At 53.6% G+C, this 21,949-nt stretch overlaps 2 protein-coding genes across 7 annotated transcripts in view; one reads left to right on the top strand and one right to left on the bottom strand.

Moving 5' to 3' along the window:
- Positions 1 to 541: 541 nt before the first annotated feature.
- On the top strand, positions 542 to 6,481 carry RELT (RELT TNF receptor; the record flags this gene model as incomplete). The annotated part of the gene is made up of 10 exons (XM_082337977.1): positions 542 to 586; positions 2,133 to 2,222; positions 2,320 to 2,492; positions 2,582 to 2,667; positions 2,927 to 3,157; positions 3,323 to 3,403; positions 3,478 to 3,559; positions 3,645 to 3,833; positions 3,930 to 4,053; positions 6,443 to 6,481. The coding sequence occupies 10 exons, from the start codon at positions 542 to 544 to the stop codon at positions 6,479 to 6,481; spliced, it is 1,140 nt and encodes a 379-aa protein (XP_082194103.1).
- A 3,808-nt stretch (positions 6,482 to 10,289) lies between these two features.
- Positions 10,290 to 21,949, bottom strand: part of FAM168A (family with sequence similarity 168 member A) — a 208,419-nt gene continuing 196,759 nt past the window's right edge. For 5 of the 6 annotated variants that reach the window (XM_082304095.1, XM_082304099.1, XM_082304096.1 and 2 more), the window contains 4 exons: positions 18,687 to 18,829; positions 16,058 to 16,232; positions 14,318 to 14,448; positions 10,290 to 12,776 (listed from right to left, as the gene is read on the bottom strand). In XM_082304095.1, coding sequence (XP_082160221.1) covers positions 14,336 to 14,448; positions 16,058 to 16,232; positions 18,687 to 18,829 — 431 coding nt within the window. In that variant the 3' untranslated portion in view covers positions 10,290 to 12,776; positions 14,318 to 14,335. The remainder of the gene's footprint in view (positions 12,777 to 14,317; positions 14,449 to 16,057; positions 16,233 to 18,686; positions 18,830 to 21,949) is intronic. The other variant, XR_014227423.1, reaches the window with a different exon arrangement.

Genomic DNA, 21,949 nt, shown 5'->3' with positions numbered 1-21,949 from the left:
TCCGGGTTTGGGTTATTATTTATTTTTTCCTCCCTTCCCCTATGCTGTCAGCCTTGATTTTAATTTTAACAATTAATTGCTGAGCCTGAAGAGGGGGGATGAGCCTGTGGCAAACACCTTTTGTTTCACTTGATTTTTTTATTTAAATATATTTATTTTTTTTTTAGTGACTTCATTTCCTTGTGGCAGATGCATATGGATTTCCTCCGGAGCAGGAAAAACCTTTATTTAATGGTGTTTAGCATCATCTGCTCCTTCCCCTGCTCCTTGCACGGTTGGTCCTGACTCCATTGCAGGGTTGGTCCCTCTCCGATTCGGAATGGAGTTGGGATCTGCAAGGGAACGGGGTGATGCCGGGCATCCCATAAAACCTCTAAGGAAACTTTTGGGGGGATGGGGGAGGACCGCTGCCGCAGGGATGTTCAGGCAGATGCCTTGGAGCATCCCCGTGGGGGGAATAGGGCCCCCAAATCGCTTCTCCGCCGGGATTTTTCCCGGATGGTGACCCCGGTGCTCCCCCTCGGGCAGGTCTCCCCCGGTGATGAAGAGGAGCGGGATGCGCTGGTGGCTCGTCGCCGTCCTGGGGGTGAGTACAGCCTCCCCCATCCCATCCCATCCCATCCCATCCCATCCCTCTGCATCTCTGCTTTCAGCTCCTCCAATGCGCAAACCCGTCCCAGCACCACCACCCCAACGCCGCAATAGGGCACCCCAAAATGTTTCTCACACAGAAACTTGCAGCAGCTCAGCCCCGGGAGATGTTTAATTTGGGTTGAGGGTGGTTTTATCCCCAAAAAATTCTTCCTCCTCCTTTTCTCTCCTTTCTCAAAGCTTCTTCCAGGGCAGGGGCTGATAGGGAATGCGGCTTCTCCCTCGCTGCTCCCCCGGGGCCACCGTGTTGTCCCCTGTCCCACGCCCAGGAGATGCTCTTGCGATTTTTTTTTTATTTAAATATATTTATTTTTTTAGTGACTTCATTTCCTCATGGCAAATGCGTATGGATTTCCTCTGGAGCAGGAAAAACCTTTATTTATTGGTGTTTAGCATCATCTGCTCCTTCCCCTGCTCCTTTGGGGTGGCTTGGCCATAGCCAGGGTTGCAAAGGGTTTGCATCGGCCGTGGTGCGTGCAATGGGATTGCACCCATCGCATCGCTTGGGGCAGGTTTGCATCTGCCACAGTGCACGCAATGGGTTTGCAGCCATCATGATGCTGGTGGTGAGTTTGCTTCTGCCATGGTGCATGCGATGGGCTTGCAGCCGTCATGTCACTGGCGATGGGATTGCATCCACCGCAGTGCACACGATGGGTTTGCACCCATCGCGGTGCAGGCAGTGAGTTTGCATCCATTATGTCGCTGATGATGGCTTTGCATCCGTCATGGTGCATGCAGAGTTTGCATCTGCCACGGTGCGTGTGATGGGTTTGCATCCATCGCGTCACTGGTGATGGGTTTGCATCGGCTGCAGTGCATGCAACAGGATTGCACCCATCGCATCGCTTGTGACGTGCTGGCATCCACCACTGTGCATGCAATGAGTTTGCATCCATCATGTTGCTGGCGATGGGTTTGCATTGGCTGCGGTGCATGCGATGGGTTTGCATCCATCATGTGATGGGTTTGCATCCGCCATGGCGCAGGTAATGGGTTTGCATCATCGTGTTATTTGTGACGGGTTTGCATCTGCTGTGGTGCACGCAATGGATTTGCATCCATCGCATCACTTGTGACAGGATGGCATCAGCCATGTGCACGTCAGGGGTTTGCATCCATTGTGTCACCGGTGATGGGTTTGCATCTGCCACGGTGCGTGCGATGGGATTGTACGCATCGCTTGTGGCAGGCTGACGTCCACCACGGTGCACGCGACGGGTTTGCATCCATCATGTTGCTGGCGATGGGTTTGCATCCGCCATGGTGCACGCAATGGATCTGCACCCATCGTGTTGCTTGTGACGGGTTTGCATCTGCCGTGGTCCGTGTGACAGTTTTGCATCCATCGCGGCACTTGTGATGGGTTCACCTCTGCCGCATCGCCCGCGCCGGAGCCGCGTCACCACCGGCACCCACCTGGGAGCAGCGGGAGAGCCGGAGCAGCCGGTGCTGAGCACCGCTCTCTGCTTCTCCCGCAGGTGCTGAGCAGACCCAGCGTGGGGGCAGGGAGCTGCGGTCCCTGGGAGCACGGGACGCCGGGATGCCCGCCCGGAGAGGAGCCCGCTGGGGTAAGCCATGCCCGCCCGCGGCACCTCCACCCCGGAGGGATGGTGCAGGGATGGTGCAGGATCCGGCCATCGCTCACCTCCCTTTCCCTCCATGCAGGCGTGCGGCTCGGCGCAGGGTCTGGCGAGGATGTGCCGAGCTTGTCCCCCCGGCACCTTCTCACCGGGGGACGTATCCTGCACCGCTCACACCCGCTGCTGGGCCGGGAACAGGATCCTGGTGGCACCAGGGACGGCGGTGACCGACAGCCGCTGCGGAGGCTGCCTGCCGGGGTGAGCCCAGCCCGGGGAGGGACGCCGCAGACCCCCGGCCCCGGTGCTGCTCCTGGGCCGGATCCTGACCCTCCCCTCCCACCCCGCAGGTTTTACAGCCCCGAAGGGGAGAGGGAGCCCCGGGGCCGGTGCCTGCCCTGCACCGCCGCTCCCCGCAGCACCCCGGGGTGCCCAGGTGGGTGCCCGGGCTGGAGGCGTCACCCCGGTTTTGTGGGTGCCGAAAGAGCCAACGTCCGCCCCGGGGACACCGCAGGATGTGTCCCACTCGAGACGGGGGGTGATGTCCTGCTGGGATGTGGCGGCTGAGAACGTCTCCACTTGTGACACGTGGCTTCTGCTTCCCTGGGGGCCAACCCTGCAGCGGGGCTCCTGGGAAAACGGGATTTAATCCCAACCAAACCCCTCGGCGGGGCTGATCCGGTGCCTCCCCCCAGGCCGGCGGCGAGCCCGCAGCCCCGAAACGCCGGGCCGGCCAGCAGGGAGCAACGGGACGCGGGTGACCCTGATGGGTGAGGAAGAGGAGGCGGCGGCGGCACAGGCGGCCGTGCTGACCATCGTCCCGGTCTTCTGCGCCATGGGCTTGTTGGGCATCCTGGTCTGCAACCTGCTGAAGAAGAAGGGTTACCACTGCACCGCCAGCAAGGACCCGCAGCCCGGCGGCACCGGTGAGCCCCGGTTGTGCCGCAAGCACCTTTCGGTGATCCCACATCCATCTCGCCTTGCTCAGCCCATCCCCGTGGCTTCTGGTCCTCAGTGTCCCAGGGCATCCTGCTCGTCCTTGGCGGGGTTTATCCCCCATCACTGAGTCCCCCCTCAACTTCTGCCTCCAGGTCCCAGCTCCATCTACCAGCTGGAGGACCCCAACGAGGACACCATCGGGGTGCTGGTGCGGTTGATCACCGAGAAGAAAGGTCAGGAGGGTCCCTGGGGGGGGTGACACGGGCTGGACCCCCGTGACCCCCCCATGGTCTCCCCCCACCCATAGAAAATGCCGCGGCGCTGGAGGAGCTGCTGAAGGAGCATCACGGCCAACAGCCGATGCCACCGGGCTGCACCCCCCCGAATAAGTAAGACCCCGCAAGGCTGCACCGAGGCCCCCCCCGTGGTGGGACCAACCCCGTGCTGATGGCGTCTCCCCCTCCCCTTTCCCAGGCTGCACCTCCTGCCTCAGTTTCCCCCCGCCTGCCGGCACCAGCAGCACCTCCACACGGTGCAGGGTCCGGCCCCGTGCACCCGCTGCAGCCAGAAGAAGTGGCCTGAGGTGCTGCCATCGCTCGGTGCCACCAAGGTCCCCAAACCCGGGGGTCGCCCCGGGGAGGTGACCATCCTCTCCATTGGCAGGTAAGTGGGGACTCCCACCCCCCCCAGCATGTCCCCCCACCTCCAGGGTGGGGACAGGCTGAGGTGATCCACCCCACCCCCCCACTCCCCCAACAGGTTTCGGGTGTCCCGGATCCCCGAGATGAGGAGCGAGGTGGGGGGTGAGCCCCCCCGTGGTCCCCTCCCCGCCGGTAGCGGGATGCGGCCCCTGTGGTTGAAAAGCACCGACGGCCCCCCCGAGGTGAGGGGGTGCGGAGGGAGGGTGCTGGGGAGCCCCGGGGGGTCCTTCCTGGGGAGAAATGGGGCTTCAGGGGGCTGGAGGATAGAGTGTTAACTCTGAAGCCTAATGGGGGCACTGGTCATTTGTGAGGCTAGAGCAGCTCATCACCCCCAAGCCTCTTCCAGCAGCTGGGAGGCTTAAAAAATACTTAAAAAATTGAGCCTGAAGGGGTTTGATGTGCGTCCTCCCGCTTTCCTCCCGCCCCCTGCATTTAAGGTGTTATAGGGGGCTGTGGAGTGGGTGCTGATGGGGGTGCAGGGGTGGGTGCTGGTGCAAAGGGGTGCTGCGGAGGCACGGTGCTGCTGGCTCCCGGGGTGTCCTGCAGCAGCCAGCGCTTTAATATACCCCGTCCCCTCTGTACCTGCACACTCATACAGCTACACCTATATACACCCCTAGAGCATGCTAAACCCACATATGCAAATGCCCATACACCCCATACAACACATTTGCATACATTTACATGTGTAGTCATACGCCCATATGTGCACAAAAGGCTATGCATATGTGTGCGCACTTATATATGCGCATGCATCTATACGCACCCCCCTATAGCCGTGCGTAAACTTGGACGCACAGAGGGGCCGCCGAGGCGGGACGGAGTGGGTGTCACCCGCCGCAGGGTGTCGTCACCCGCCGCAGGGTGTCATCACCCGCTGCAGGGTGCTGCGGGCTCGTGGCAGGGCCTGGCACAGGGTGACACGGCCGGGGGGCTGCAGCGTGACTCACGGGCAGCTGCACGGGCGCACGTGCCCTGGCACACGCGCGCGCTCCCCCCCAACAGGCGCTGCTGCACGCGGCCACGCGCGCCTCTTCATGCAAACGTATACGTGCATGCATGCAAACGTGCACATATATATAGATGTGCACACATCGCTGCACGTGCACACACATATGCACAGATGAACGTGCACATGCAAACCCACCTGTACACGCACACGCATGTATGCAGTTACACGCGCAGGCAAACATGCAGCTGGAGCTCTGTAAGTGTGTATACACGTGCACACACACAGATACGTACATATGCACCCCTCCACGCCCTGCTGCACATTCACACCCACGCGTGCATGGAGGAACGTGTGCATAAATGCAGGTGCAAACCCACCTCTGCACACATACATAAACACATGCACCTATGGATGCACGCACATGGGTGCAGTCGTGCACCCCCACACTTGCGCATGGAGCTCTGTAAGTGTGCATGCACGTGTGCACGCATGCACCTGCGCGCACACCACTGCACATGCACACACATATGCACGAACATGTGCATAAATGCAGATGGAAACCCACCTCTGCACACGTACGTGTGTACACATATGCACATGCAGTCCTACATGCATGCAAACACGTGGAGCTCTGTGCATACACACACAGAGATGTGCATGGCACCTGTTCACACACCGCTGCACATACAGATGTCTGCACGGATGAACATGTGCACATGCAAACCCACCTCTGCATGCATACACGTGTGCACACACACATATGTACATGCACGCACACATATGCAGTCACACACGCAAACACACCCACACTTCCATATGGGGCTCTGTAAGTGTGCATACACACACAGACGTGCACACGATACCTGTTCACACACCGCTGCACATGCAAACATATGCACAAACGTGCATAAATGCACGCACAAGCCCACCGCTGCACACAGACATACACGCAGGCACGTATGTACATGCACACACACGTATGCAGTCACACACGCATGCAAACGCACCCACACTTGCATTTGGAGCTCTGTGCACAGGCACACAGAGATGTGCACACGTGCACTCGTTTGCACACTGCTACACACACACGGGCGAATGTGCATAAATGCACATGGAGCCCTGCCCTGCACACACACGTGTGCGTGTGCACATATGTACGTGCACACACACGTATGCAGTCATGCACACATGGCAACACCCCCACGCTTGCACGCGGAGCACCCACGGGTGCCCCCCACCCCAGGCGCCGCACCCTGCCGAGGATGATTCGTCTGACAGCGTGTCCCCTCCAGCGCCCGTCACCCTGGGCTGTCCCCAACCACGTGGGGACACCTGGACCCTGCTGAGCCCGTGGCCAAATCCTGCAGGGCCTCAGCATCCTTATGGGGGGCCTGGCCCCGCTGCTGCGGGGGGGGACCCCTGGGGGTGTGGGGACAACCTGGGTGGCTGCCCTTAGCAGGAGGAGTTGTCCCCTCCATCGCGGGATGTCCCTGGGTAGTGACAGCCACCGTGGACGCTGGCCCAGGGAGGGACACTGAGTGGCTCCTGCCACCTTGGGTGGTGCAGAGGGCCCAGTCCAGCCTCACCCAGAGACGTGGTCCATCCCTTGTCCTCCACAGCTGGCACCTGGCCTGGGGGCTGCCGCGGGAGGGCGGTGACACCCACGAAGACCCCATGGCGGGGATGGAGGATGTTGGGCACCGTGTGAAAGCCAGTCCTGCTTGGAGCCGTGAAGTGCTGGAGGTGGCAGCTTGGCTTCTGTTCCTGCCACCAAGGTGTCCACCAGCAGCACGGCAAATCCAGCGTCTTGCCCAGCTGGTGAGAAGGATTCCCTGTCCCCAAGATCTGGTGGTGGCCACGGCATGGTGGCCTGATGGAGAGCATCTCCAGGAGCTGCAACACTGGTGGTCGTGGCTACAGCATGGTGGCCTGATGGAGATCATCTCCAGAAGCCATGACGCCAGCGGTGGTGGCCATGGCGTGGTGGCCTGATGGAGAGCATCTCTGGGAGCCACGACGCCAGAGCGCAGCTCCGTTGGAGGCACCATGCAACGGAGGACGTCGCACAGCCAGGATGCCATTTCACGGTCACCTTCTGGGTCTGTTGAACTGAAGCCTCTCCAGGAATGTCATGAGCTCTTGATTTTCCTCCATCACCAGGTGCCAGCACTCACCATCACACACTAATGACAGCGTCTGGATCACGGGACAGCTCCCACCTCCCCAACAACCCAACCAGGGCATGGTTTGCTCTGGCCAAAGCTGGTCTCCATCTACATCTCCTCTACCCAAAGTCTCAGTCAGCCCAGGAGAACGTGGTGGTGATGCTCTGCTCACCATGAAGCTCACACACGCCACTTTCCATGGGAGCTGTTTCTATAGGATCACGTTGGCTTGGCCATGTTGGGGTCAGTGGGACAACCCACCCAGCGTTGGGTTGGAGACCATCAAGCTCCAACACCACCCTAGAAATGGGTTTATGGCCGGTCCCGTTCACGTCACCACATCACCGCACCAAAGAACCAACCACCAACCCTCTCGGGCTCTTTTATTTATTTTTTTTTTTTTTGGAAACATTTTAATAGTTATCGAATGTTCTACATCTTACAGTAAATATCGTACAGTTACAAACTCTTGGCTGAAATCTGTCAGGGAGATCACGACCTGATCTTCAGAACCAAAACCAGAACAGAAAACAAATGGAAAAAAAACCAAAACCCAACCAAATTTACACTTCAGATGGACAAACCGAGGCTGCGGGGCTTTCCAGGGCATCAGTTCAAGGCCACGTTCCCTACACACCTTTGAGACTTAGACTTGGAAGACATGGTTACTCATGGTTTTAATTTTTTTTTCTTGTTTTTTTTTTTGGTTTTTCTGTATTTATTTTTGCTTAAGAGGTCCAATAATATTTAAAACAGAGCTGGCCTGATAATCGAAATGAATTAAAAACTTAATTACATAGAAAGAGGGGTAGGAGCACGGCACGGCTTTGCTCCGTGCTACGGGGATGGGCGCGTTTGGGTGCAATCCTGCACTCCGCTGTCTCATTTTCCCTTCCTTGCTGTGCTTCCCGACGGCTGCCAACCCTGCGACTCGCTCCCACCCCGCGCCCTGATCCCGAACCCCCTTCGCCCCGGGAAAACCCAGCTCCCCCAGCTCCAGCCCTTGCGGGAAGATGCAGCGATGCTGCAGGTGGCCGCGCTGCAGCGGGATTTTTCCCTACAAACAGCACGACTGAGCATTTCCAACCAGGAATTGCTGCCGTTAAACCACATATTTTGCTATTCCTGCTTTGCAAACATCCCCGTAACAGGTTATTTTACCCAATTACCGGTGAATCTATAGGTGCCATGCACCAGAAAAACACCTTTTCCAAGCTCTCCTCCCTCCCAAGCTCCTTAACAGGCTTTATTTTCCTTTTTTCCCTATTGGAATGCTAGCACACAGCAGAGAAAATAGCCGAAGTCTGATCCTGCCGACAGCCCGGCACTCACGGCAAAGCAAAGGGAAGCTGGGCAGAGGGTCGCCACATTTCGGGGACGATGGCTGCTCAGAGGGCCTGAAAATATTGACAATTAAAAAAAAAAACCCACCCCAAAACCTGGATTTATGGGTATCCAGCGGCTCTTATTGCTATTGTTGGCTGGTTGGGTTTTCCTATCGAAAATAAACCCCCAAATGTGTTTCTTTTTCTTCCTATAAGAAAGCAAGACCCAGTTTCATGCCCTCCGGCTGGGGACCACATCATCCCAAATCCCCTGCGGGGATGCATCCGCCGGGATGCAGGAGTGGGAGGGGATGGCAAAGAGGGGGGGGTCTCTCCGGGAAGGACCGTAGTCAGCGGGATGCCAGCAGCTGGGGGAAAACCTGATACTCTGAAACATCCATCATTTAAAAAAAACCCAAACCTTTAAATAACACCTCATGGTAACTACATCTTGAAACTGCAAAAAGCTGGACTGGGTTATTCTTCTTCTTCATAAAATACAGGAGCAAATCCTCAGCCGGAGGGTTCAGCTGCTTGGAGGCGTGATGGGTACAGGCTCCAAGGGGCTCACTCGGGTTGGGGGCCACCACCAGTACGATGCCTTTCCCCCCTGCAAATCTTGCATTACAGCTCGTGTTTTAAAGCAAAGATAACGGCAGGGATGGGTTAATGGTCCTAACAGAGAGTTATTTTCCTTTTTAGCTGGAGTTTTAATCTCTGAGACACTTTGCTGGCTGCTAAGGATGCTTTAACCCCCTCCTGCTCTTCGCCACTAACACCTGGTGTGATCCTTCACCATGGGAAACCCCTTTCCTTACCCAATGTCGGCAAAGCTTTGCTGGATGAAATAGCTGAGAAGCTGGTGGCCCCCATCAGTGTCCCCCCTCTAAGGGAGTCCCCCACCGGGCTGCGACCTCCCCAGGACCTTCACTTAAGCCATGACTTGGCCAAGGAAAGGGCTTGGGATCATGGGCTTTCCTCCCATCCTTCCATCTATCTGAAAAATGACATCCCTCCACAGGGAAGGGGACAGGGCTGCAGGTCACTGCTGGCATGAGCCGGGCCGCATCAAGCCCCACATCCCCACGTGGTGGCAGGGAGCATCTTCCCACGACCACGTCTCCATGAAGCCACCTTGGGAAGGAGCTACCCAAGCCTGGAGCCACATGGTAGCCCCGGAGCCATGCAGTGGTCCAAGCCTAAACCCAACACTGGTTGCCAAATGTGCTCACCGAAGCCTTTCGCCCAACAGATGGCAAATATTTCACCTCTTCACACCCTGGTTGAGTTAAGGAGTATTTCTGCCTGGGCATAGTGGGATGAGGAGCATCAGATCTGCTACTGATCCAAGCGAAGGAATTAAAACTAAACCACCTCATGTCAGGTCTCATTAGCGGTAACACTGGCTGATCCTCCATGCTCAGCTCCTGGAGCTTTCTACCCCACCTTTAGTGTTTTCTTTCCTTTCAGGAGGAAGCCAGGCATCTCCTTCCTAGCCGTAGGCCAAAATTTTAGCAGTCATTCCTAAAGCAGTTAAGGGTGAAGGGTGCCTAGGCCGCTGCTAGGGCAGTGTCTGCTGGGAAGGGTCCTCCTCCGCAGAGCCCGGGCTGTGAGAACAAAGCTCGTTGGACCCTGCAAGTCGTAGTGCCGTTATGTTGGCTAGAGCTTACTCTATCCTACATGTTTCAACGCTGATAGACAACTCAATACATAACATGAAGTCAACAGGGAGAGCAAAAAAGGGTAGTTGAGAGGTCTTCAATTCCTGTGATCTACTGGGCTATTTTTGGCCCAGGTTTAACTGTAACATGCTACAAACAGTGGAACTACGATGTAGTATTGTTATTTCCGAATGTCCTGTTGCTCTTTACATTCTAACCCTTGGCTTCGCCAAGCTCAATGGGGCAACCCTCTGATTATTTACTCTTTTTTTCCCCCCCCCCTTCTCTTTTCCTTTTATATGAATCCGAAGTGCAACCCAAAGTACTACACAGGAGAAATCCACCTTCCCCACCCCACAGCATTGGTGTTCAGTCTTCACCCACTTTGTTCCCCTTGAGGCTGCAAAGGTCAACCAGAGCTTTGCTAGATTTCCTTTAAAACCAGCAGAACCAACCAAATGAGCCCCATACAGAAGTGCCGGTGCCAACACTCGACCTGACAAACCACCCAGGACCAACCAGCAGCAGGAAAAATCCTCTTGGGTCCCTAAGCTTGTTTCTCCCCATTTGGACCATGCTCATGGGAAGGAGCTCCGGTAGCTCTTCCCAACGGCAGTAGAAGCCAAGCTGGGACACACCACCAAGAGCAAGGAGGTCTCACCCAGGTGCCAACAACTGGTCACCTTGCTCTCCTGAAAGACCCTCCAGTCTGACCTCTACACCACCATGTCCTGGTCAAGGTGACCCTCCAGTGTTGGTCTCCACTGCCCTCACCTCCATCTGGAGATATGATCCAGGCCTGACCAAAGCAGAGCAACCAACAGAGACATCTGGGCACTGACTCAATACCACGCGTGGGTCGGAAACCCCTGCCAGGCATGCTGGGAAGGATTCCCATCCACATCTCCTAACCTGACCTCTTTAAAGGCTCTGGATTTGGTCCGTTGTGACAACCTCAGAGCCCCAGAGACGTGAGAGCTGCAAACACGTCGCTGGGTGAATGTACTCTTTTGGCACATTTGAGGGAAAAATCAAAACCCAAGGATGTTTCTGTCTTAGGAAAAAAAAAAAAGAAGAAGAAAAACCTTGTTTCTATGTTTCTATGCTGGGTTTAGTGATAAGGATTTAAAAATAAACTGGCCGCAAGCATTGTCTGCAAATATGAACTCTCTCTCTGCTGCCCTCGAGACAACTTATTGCTCTGCTTGGACACCCCGAGGTGGGATGTCACCGGCCGCAGTCGGCTTCACGTCCTTGCGCCCTTGGGTAAGCCAAAACCCCCAGAAATTACCCCGATGCCCACAGCCTCTGCGTGCCCGTTGTCTCCCAGCCCACTCCACGTCAACTGTGGATCACCTTCCTTGCTCTCGCCTTTTCTAGGTGCTTTCCCATCAGGGAGGTGACATGTTTATTGCTATTGCTTCCTCTTCCCCCCACTTCTCCCCACTCGCCGAGCAGAGCAGCCGGACATCATCCCCCTCTCCGGCCTTTCTCTGTGGTGCCGGGATTTGTGCTTGGATGAACATTTCTCCTGGAAGTCTCCAAGCCCAGCTGTAACCCAAAGAATGGGGGGGCACCTCGACTGCCATGGAGGCATCGCAGTTTGGTCTCAGACCTGCCAACAACATGGGTGCAAGGTGAAGCCACCCATCTTCCTCCTTGCCCTGCCTCAAAGACTCTTGTCCATCAACCAGCCGCCCTTTCTCCCCACAACACCAGACTCTGGAGAAGCTCTTCAGACCAAACCCTGGGCATTGAGAGGCTCTTCAGACCAACCCCTGGACCTGGAGAAGCTCTTCAGACCAACCCCTGGACCTGGAGAAGCTCTTCAGACCAACCCTGGGCATTGAGAGGCTCTTCAGACCAACCCTGGACATCTCCTTGCTTCCTCCACCAGCCGCCCAGCACATCTCTGCCCACAAACAGCAGCCATGCAAGGAAAGAACTTCTCCCTCACGCAGCTCCCAGATGCGGCCGATGGGGAGCATCTCATTTTCCCAAGAGGTGCAAGATGCTACCAGGGCACGCGTCTCTCCGCTGCTCTCTTCCCATCACGCAAGATCCGTTTGCCCAGTTGGAAAAAGCAGACCAAAGACCCGATGGTGACCAGTCCTCCTACTTCCTAAGTGTGTTACGTCGCTAATTATATTTATATTCTCTTACTCCTACAAAAGAAGGGATGAGTTCAGAATTTCACTGCAGATAATGCATTTATAATCTATCACGACAGCTATCTGGAAGACACCAATTTTCTTGTAATATGTTATGGAAGATTAAATAATTTATATTCTTCAACTAAAAATACCCAAACCAAATCGGAATAAGCCTGCCTACCAGCGCTGTGCTTTTCACATAGTACCCTGAACATCAACCACTCTTACTAGCCAAAGGAAATCTAGGCTTTCGTCAACAACAACGACAACAGAAAAATAATGAAAAGAACCCAAACGAACAAGAAGTGGGGGATCTTTGCACCACTCAGCTGGGCAATGCTGGAAAAGTGAATATTCTGAGCTTTCAAATGATAGGACCAAAGAGAGAACTTTACTATTGCTCAGTGTCAGTATGTGTGTTACACAATTTATGTGGGTTGGGGAGGAGGAAGGGGGAGACGGGGGAAAAAAAAAGAGGCAGAAGATTAGAAAAAGCAGCTTTTACAAAAACCACTAAAGAATGCATAAAGTGACCCTTGCACTTTTTTTTTTTTTCTTTTGTTCTTGCAAACAGACGAGGTGCTGCAGTACAGCGGCCACAGCACCGATGTAAGACTTGTGTAGTTGCATACAATGTTTGACTCTGGATCTGAAAGAAAGCAAACATAGTAAAAACAAGGAGTTAGAAGCAAGCGGTGCAGGATCAGACAGGGCTCTCCTCCTCTCCTCTGCACCCCTGCACCGCGTGCAGCACATATAGCTGATGCATACGGGATTTAATCATCCCTCACGCCGCTCTGCGGGCAATTTCTTGGGCACGGAGCTGAGAAAGCAGCAGCTCACCGGTGGTATCCAATGCACAGGATTAAAAATATGCAGATGGGATGCTCTCCGCTAATTGCACAACAATTTGTCATGGGCAGGATTAGCCTGGCGTAATGTATGCAGCAAGGAGACATTTCGGATAACCCCCTGGGCTGGATGAGATCTACGCTGCCTCCCCGTGCAGCACCGTGTGTTCCCATCAGCTGCGCTGCCCGTTAATTGGGCATGATGGGCCAAGGGCTCCAGCCGCACGCGGAGGGCGTTTAAATGAGCAGCTGGGATTTCTGGGATCCTGAGCACCACAGGATCCTGCAGGCAGCTGCACGCAACCCCGGTGCTAATGAACAGGCAGGGTGCAGGCAGCTGCACGCAACCCCGGTGCTAATGAACAGGCAGGGTGCAGGCAGCTGCACGCAACCCCGGTGCTAATGAACAGGCAGGGTGCAGGCAGCTGCATGCAACCCCGGTGCTAATGAACAGGCAGGGTGCAGGCAGCTGCATGCAACCCCGATGCTAATGAATAGGCAGGGTGCAGGCAGCTGCATGCAACCTTGATGCTAATGAATAGGCAGGGTGCAGGCAGCTGCATGCAACCCCGGTGCTAATGAACAGGCAGGGTGCAGGCAGCTGCATGTAACCCCGGTGCTAATGAACGGGAGGATCTCCTAGCATGTTTTAGCAGGGAAAAAACCATATTCAAGTGATATGAAAGCTGGGGAGGACTCGTTATCAGGGAGCATTGGGATAGGACAAGAGGTAATGGTTTTAAACTGAAAGAGGGTAGATTTAGATGAGATATTAGGAAGAAATTCTTTGCTGTGAGGGTGGTGAGGCACTGGCCCAGGTTGCCCAGAGAAGTTGTGGATGCCCCATCCCTGGAAGTGTTCAAGGTGAGGCTGGACGGGACTTTGAGCAACCTGATCTAGTGGAAGGTGTCCCTGCCCACGGTAGCGGGTTGGACTAGGTGATCTTTAAGGTCCCTTCCCACCCCAACCATTCTGTGATTCTACGAAAGAGCGTGATGCATCCAAAACCTTAAAGCATGAACATTTCCACCCTCGCAGTGCCCGACTGCGCTCAGAGCGGCTTGATGCCGCTGAGGTCACTGGTAAAGCCTTGCACGCACCGAGCAGCAAGATGTAAGGCCAAGGTGCGCCGTGCTTTGCTAACAGCCTCCGTAGCCCCCGGACAGCGAGCTGTGCAGCTATCCCTGCCGGGAAGCAGTGCTAAATGGCTCTTCTGGACTCAAAGCATTGCCCAGACAAAGGGATTCAGCAGCTTTGTAGGAAGGAGAGAAGCGATGGCAGTGCTTGGTGGCTAATTAATCAACCAGGGCAGAGCAAGACCTGCAAAGGCAGCACTCACATGAATTGGCCAGTGGGTTTACCAGTGTGGAGGTACGTAGCTGTAGGTGGGGGTTCCTTGAGCCCTGTACGTTGGCACGGAAACTGGATGTGCTCCGATGGCGGTGTGTTGTGGGGTGGTCAACAAGGTTCCTGCAACGGCACGGAGAAATATTTAGCAAGGAGAGCTCCAGCGGGGGAGCGGTACCCCGAGGGTACGGTGCTGCAGACCGCATCCGAGGGGCAGGCACAGCATCAGCTGCCTTTTTTTTCTCTTCTTCAATTCTCCCAAATATTATTCTGCCCATGAGACCTGAATCGAAGGCGTTAGACTCATGCGGTTGATATCAGCCAGCACCACAAACGGAATAAACCCACCTGAAGCTCCAGCATATTTTCCATGCTACTTTCGGCCCTTAACTCATCTTTTTCCAATTTTCCTTGTCCCTACAGACCAGCAGCAGAGCTAGCCACTAACCCGCTGACACCTTCCACCTGCTCAAGGCACCGGCCTAAATTGCAACAGCAGATCACCGCCGCGACCTGACCCATTGAAGGACCAAACTGGAAGGGATGAGGGTTGCAAAAGGAGATGAGAAAAACCCCAGACCTTCCAGGGGAAATTAAGATGAGCTTTGCCACTCATCTCCCAAGGGTGGTGGAGCTCTTTTGCTTCATTTAAATCGGCAGAGCCGAGAGCCTCGGGATGCAGCAGAAGGAGCGATCCTCTCCCAGCCGTGAAGCTGGGACTGCCCGGCGCAGCCTCTTCTCTCTTAGTCTGCAGCTGATACGCAGAGGGATTTTAGGTGAGAATTTGCACGGTGCCTTCAGCAGACGGGGGAGGGAGAATACAAACTCCTCTGCTCTGGGAGTAACTGGGTGCTCGAAATAACTTCTCGGTTTCTGGGTATCTCTCTACAAATGCTACTAATGACATTTTAAGACATCCCACGTGCATTAATTACATCTATCTACTTCTCAGTATAAGCCAAGTAAATCTCTCAGAGTGGTTCTTGTCATAGCCAGGCTGCAATATCCCTGCTCGCAACAGGGATTGCGTCCCGTAACAGAGTCCCGTTTCACAGCTAACGCAGATGCAAAAGGATGAATGATGCATTTCTTGGCATAATTCAATATACAATCCTAAGAATTGTTAATGAGAGAAATACAGGCTTTGGAAAAAATAAAGCCAGCCCATATCCTTACTTAATGTGCTATCAATTAATTGCAGTTTGAAGCAATGCTGCACATAAGATGCAGAGGATTTGGGATACATAAACCAAGGTTAATGGTCATTTCATCAAATGAAAACAAGACCATAAGTATCCTAAAAAAGGAACTTGAGGATAGAAATACAACAGTATTTGAAGATGGAGAAACCTGGTTATTCCTCTACTTATGGAACAGAGGAAAGAATAACATTTAAGGATGCAAGAGTGCATCCCTCTCGAGAGAGCCAAATGAACGGTCTCATCTGCTAACCTAAAAACTGAGTTAGATCAACATCAGGAGCAAATTAATTGATTTTTGCCTGCAAGGGAGCAGTAACCAGCAAGCAAAACTAGCAGCTGAAGCTGCAATTAGCTGTGTGCAAGGCACTTCTGCAGCCACTCGCCAGATACACCCTGCCGGGCTGCGGGCAGCATATCGGGTGCACAGAGAGTTTTTGGTCCAGGACAAGCCTCCTGCACAGGTTGTTTGGCTATGTCCCACCCGAGAGATGAAACTATGGCTCAAAACACAATAAAACTTTCCTTCTTACCTGCTGACATTGCCATGGTGGTCCCAGCGACCATCCCCATGGCCACACCGTTGGTCCTGGGCGCAGCGACCGGGGCCGGATAGATGGCCGATGGGATGCTGTTGGGCTGAACCACGGTGGTGTGATGGATAACGTGAGGCTGTGCCGCGTACACTGGCTGGGTATAATAAGCTCCCTGTTTGAGAAGGGAAAAAAAACCACCATCGTCTCTCTCATTCGACTGAAAGCACAAGCCAAAGCAGTGACTGGAAGCCCGGTAATTTATTTAGAGGCAATCACCAGCTCTGTGTGCAGTGGGTGTCAGTCTGGTACCACAGACCGTGCTGTCAGCAAGGAGTTCCATCAGCTGCGACTGTAGATCCTGCTATGGAGTGAGCAGTGATGCTCTCGGGGCCGGTCCTGCCGCCTGCGGCAGCGCAGCCCCACACCTACCCCCCACACCAGATGGGACGCAGCACGTTCCCAAGCCCAGCCCGTATAGCGAGCCCGGAGCAGCCCCGCTGTGACAGCCCTTCACGTCAAGACCTCAAGCCCTCAGCTCCTCCAGATGTTGCAGAAGCAATATTAAGACAAGCAGTCGTCATGCATAGCTGCTGGTACAAAGAGCTGCCCATGGGACATCATTCCAGCGCTGCCAAAGCGCTGGTCCTTCCCATGAGCAAGCTCCTGTGCCTGGAGACCTGGACAAGCAAGGATGAAGCTGAACCTGTGGACATGTGGGATGGTGCCCGGGATGGATGAAGGCAACGGGACTGGGAGGGGGATCAGCATCACGGGTCAGAGAGTCAGCTCGTCAGGGACAAACCGTGCTGCCTCCGTTTGGTGGGATGAAATGGGACCTGGACCCAAAAGATTTTGGCTGCTGGCATAGAAAATGAACAAGAGATGGAAGAAAAGGAGAAGCCGTGGCTCTTGGCTGATCCCAAGGTGCTTGCTGGGGTCTGGGAAGTGTGTTGTCTTCTTGGGTTTCCAACGGGAGACAAAGAGGCTCCAAAATCCAGGCTGCTGAGACCCACGGGGTTTTGAAACAAGGGGAAAAGGACGGGTGGGAATAAAAGAATGGAGCCAAGAGAAAAAGCTCCACATCCAAAATAATGAAGGGCCTGAAATGTGAGAGGCTCAAGGGAGAGAAGTGCCGTCCCCGGGACAGGCAGGGACACCGCCAGTACCTGCAAACCAGGGATGGTCAGAAAGCTTAGGGAGTTTAAAACAATGAAGGGAGATTTTATCATGCATTAGTGAAAGCCATTAGAGAACCTCTGAAGGTATGGATCAAGGGGAGAAGGAGACACAGGCAAACTATTAAATTACTTCTTTCTTTCAGGAGCTGCAAAGGTTGATAGGACAAATCGCAGATGCTGAAAAGCATTTCCTTGGGGGACGAAAAGGACGTGCTGAGATAAATTAGGCCCATGAAGAAAAGGTGACTAAGAAATCATCTGCGGAGAAGGAACGTCCCAGGCGGTGAGTGCTGCAAGCACAACGTGCTGGAAGGATCTACCAAAGCATCTCCTTATTGACGTCAGTCCCTTCCAGGCTGTTGAAATTCTTATTTGCTGGTCCCTGGGAAGGAGAGACGAGGAAATGCTATCTGCAAGCCCTGCTCCATCTCAGGCTTGCTGGTGGGCACTGCTAAGCAGATGCCATCCTCCTGCTGTGGTCGGGATCAGAGAAGAACCAGCATGCAGGGATGGGTTTGGACCCCAATGGCTTGTGCAGCATTCACATAATGGAAGGAGAGGTGAGAGTGGACAAAATCAGCAAGAGCAGATGCTCTGGTCTCAGCAAGGCATAGAGAAACCACTCCATGAGGTTGTAGCTGCTGGAGAAGTTGGTTATTTGACATTAAAGAGGAGGGGAAAAGCCAGGGAAGCTGTAGGGTCAGATTGCTCTGAGGAGCTCATGATCTTCACTGGGAAAGGGCATCAAGGTGATTTTCGGAGGACATCTGCCCTAAATGGCATCCCTGCAGAGGATCTTGGCCCCAGCACATAGCTGGAGGCGGTAGCAATGCAGGAGCAGAGAAGATGGCACTGGAAACCCATCCAGGTGCTCAGGGAGGAGCTCCTCCATGAGGACACGAATCTGGGTCAGGCCTGAAGTAGCTTGTGCTGGTGAAGGTGACACAGGGGCTCTTCCATGGGAGGTGGCAGGAGGGCAATTTAAGTCGAGTGAGATGCCAACAGCCACCAGCAAGTGGACCTTGTGGTGACCCAGACTCATCTGTGGCCCTGGGGAAGGGCAGCGTTGAGAGCTGGGGAGGGTGAGGAGAGGTGGGTGCAGGGATCATCCTGGAGCCAGCAAGCCCTGGCAGTCAGGTGTGTGATTTTGGGGGAAGGGACCTGATTCCCAACCTGGCCAAGCCACAGGGATGCCACTGTGTTGACTGCACTGCACACCGACAACCACGCAAGACCATGTCTCATCCAGAGCATCCAACGGATGAGGCAGGAGAGAGACCCCAGCATCCCAGAGACCCACCAAGCCCCACCACAAGCACCTCCATCTGACCAGGACATGGGTCCTCAGCCCTGACAGCCAAGGACGAAGCCCTGCAGGAACCTCGGGCTGTATTTGCACGCCGTTGAGCGAGGCGGTGAGCTGCCGCGGCGGCTGGCGAGGCACCTACCTGGGTGTACAGGTTCTGCTGTGGATAGGCACTTCTGATGGGGTACATAGCGGTTTGGTACGGATTCGGAGACGGCGAGTAGGGAGGAGGTGCGTTGTTACTCTGGGTCGGTGGGACCTTGTAGGGAGTCCCCGCAGTGTACCCTGGCAAAGACAAGAGTAGTCCAAGTTAGGGTGAGGGTTTACAGCTGCAGAGCCCGTCCACCCGGCACACGAGCAACCCGAGCCGCCGTTCGTGAGGCACTGGCTGCTCGCAGGGCATCACTCAGCATGGAGGAGACGTATCAAGATGCAGCAGCATCTACTGACGTCCCATGAAACCCACCAAGCCGAGACCTCCGAGTCCAGCATCCAGCCCCTGGCGAATCAATCACAGCAGCCGGGCTGCATCCTCCACCCAGCTCGGCAGTGGCTCTTCCCACGCTGCCTACACCGGGCCATAGAGCTGATGAGTATTCCCAGTGGTCAAGGCATGACTTGATGGGACTCAACCAGCACTTAAATCACCTAAGACAGCAGCATCCCCACACCTACTTACCCATCTCTATACATCTACTTAATGGGAATAATGTTTTTCCTTCTCTCCTCCCCAGATTTTTATCCTTTCTCCTATTTTGCTTGGTGTGTGATCGGCAAAACCAGAATTTAATTGCTGGAGGATCTAATTTCATGGCACAGTACTGCTGTCCCCTGCCTACGTCCCCAAGCAATGACTGGAAAACCAGCAACACCGATGGTCCAAACCTTAATATTAAGGTGAAAATGATGGATGCCTTTAAGTATTTCATCAAGGCGGATCGTGCCGAGCGCTTTCCCCTCCTGCAAAGGAGGGCTGTGACCATCGGCTCACCTTGCAGGTGGGAGAGGCAACCCCAAGTGATGCTCAAGCCCTTTTATACCCGTCCCGCTCGCCACAGGCTCTTTGCGTTAGTGCCAAAAGCAGCAAATCTGCTTTATTGCCGTTAAAAAAAGCCATTTGCTCTGCTGGGTAAACAGGCAGGGCAGGCTGCTGGCAAGCTGGGGCTTGGGAGGGCAGCGGGGGAAACATCCCTTGCAATATTTGTGGTCCTGATATGGCAGATTGCAATTTTTGTCTTTCTTCTGTTCGGATGTAAAGAAAAGGAAAAGGGCTTCAGCATCCCCCAGTCTTCCCCATCATCCCATCATGCTGTTTGGCTGGAGCACCCAAGTCCCAGGTTTACACTTTATCGAAGGTCTAAAGAAACCTTAGCTTATCTTGCTGCATTTAGGAGATGCTGAGTATATGGGAAACAAACTAAAATGAAGTATCCTTTCCGAAACATGGAAATATTTCCCAAAAAATAAACCTAACAAAAAATAACCTAAAGGATAACGTGATGTCAGCTGACCTGCTGGTTGTGGGTGTCACTTTGGGGTTTGCTGCTATCTGCATTAAGTTCTGAGCTGTCTGGTGCTTATAAAATCACATTTTCCTTCCAGGAAGACCCAGCAGTACCAGCTCAAGATCCTCTAACGCAAGTCTGATCATATTTGTCTTTTTTTTAAAGGCTTTCCCTGGAGCGAGGGCATCCCGTAAGGATCTCCACTCTTCTGCTTCCTTTCAGCGTACCTTCCTACCTGTTAACTTGTGATGAATATGGGGTCAACCCCCATACCCTCCATCAATTTTGCTCTCCAAAAAGAAAGGGGTGGCTTTAAGCAGGCCCACGATAACACTGCATAATCCAGTTCTTGTAACCTGGCAGTGAAGTACCATAAGCCCTCATGGCAAGTACAGCATCTAAAGGCGGTGCGACCTGCCCCAAGGATGGGATGTCCCTGCACCAAGGATATTGCGGCACCTGAATTCCCAACCTTTAGAGGCATTTCCAAGGAAGGCTCCATGAAGTTGCCCCTGAAACATTATTACTTAAGTGCTAAATTGGGGAAAAACCCTCAAGAATACTTAGAGTTGTGCTTTAAGGGTATTTTTTTTAGGGTAGACTAAAAGCTGAGCTGCTGCCATGGGACGCCCCAGACTGCATCAAGTGTGCCGGGAAGGCTTCAAGGCGTTGGTCGCAGCTTGACGTATGGTTAAAAAAAATGGAAATGGTAAAAAAATCTGCTTGCACGAGCAAGGAAAAGCACATGGGGTGGGATGGCTGGTGAGAAACGGCAGACAGCTCTTGCAGGAGGGCTGGGAGAAATCATCCTTAGAGCAAACAGGCCCTGAAGACTGTGTACAACAGAGAGGAGAAGTCAAGGCTCAGCCCAGCGATAAGGCATCTAAACACTCAAATATAACGAACTAATTTACTCAACCAGTGTTCAGGGCAGCAATTAATGAAGGCCAAGATTTCAAGTCTGCTAATATCCCATATTATCCGCCCAGCACTGAAACAGCGTGAAGATAACAAGGAGCTTTCTAGGAACTCCCAAACAGCATCTCACCGCCTCCTGATTACTGCAGATTGGAAAGAAGGTGTTAATTAAACAGCAGAATAGCTGTAACTCTTTTTCTGACTCACATTAGCAGGAGAGCAACTATCTTTAAACGAGAGATGGAAGCAGCGAGAGGACGTGCAGGTTCGAAACGGCCGTATTCACCACAGCAGCAGAAGTGGAGACTCCTCCATCATGAGGTCCTCCAGGAACCCATCAATGTCACCCACAGACCACCCGACCTCCTGTTCTTCAATCTGATGGATTGTTTTTCTATTCTGAACTCATTTATTCAAACAAAAGACCTTGGAGGCTGCCAGTTCTCGGCATCATGCTTCATTTCAGATGGGCATCTGGACATGTGGACCAGCTCAAGGCTGCGTGGTTTCACTGCCTTGAATTCTAACGCTGCGTTTTCCCGATTGCTGAATCACAGAAAATTTAGCTATGATATTAAAAAAAGTATTAAACATAACACTCCAGGCAGATGTAATCTTCCATGTTTATAAACTGGGAAAAAATAGAACAATTTGCGGATAAAAATGAAGCATAATCAAGTTTTAATGACACAAGACGATGGATGCTCCTCTCAGAAAAGCGTGTCTGACAGCTAATTTTAAAGCCTAATTATGACTATCTAACACCTTATTAGGATTAGGAGGTTGGCATGGCCCGTGCTATCGCCGCTTCGCGGTTCAGCAGCAGGCTGGGATTTTAAAAGCAATAGCAAGCTTTTAAGCTCCAGCTTCTATTAAAATTGCTGATTAAATCCCTCGTGCCACTCTAGGAATCTCAACCTTATTGATCCTGCAACGCAGAAGTGCCCTGAATTGCACAGATAAATTTTTCTATATTAACTCT

This window comes from Platalea leucorodia, assembly GCF_965183815.1.
Source record: "Platalea leucorodia genome assembly, chromosome: 2".
Lineage (NCBI taxonomy): Eukaryota > Metazoa > Chordata > Aves > Pelecaniformes > Threskiornithidae > Platalea > Platalea leucorodia.
Note: the sequence above shows the minus strand (reverse complement) of the source record. Positions and strands in the feature narration are given on the sequence as shown.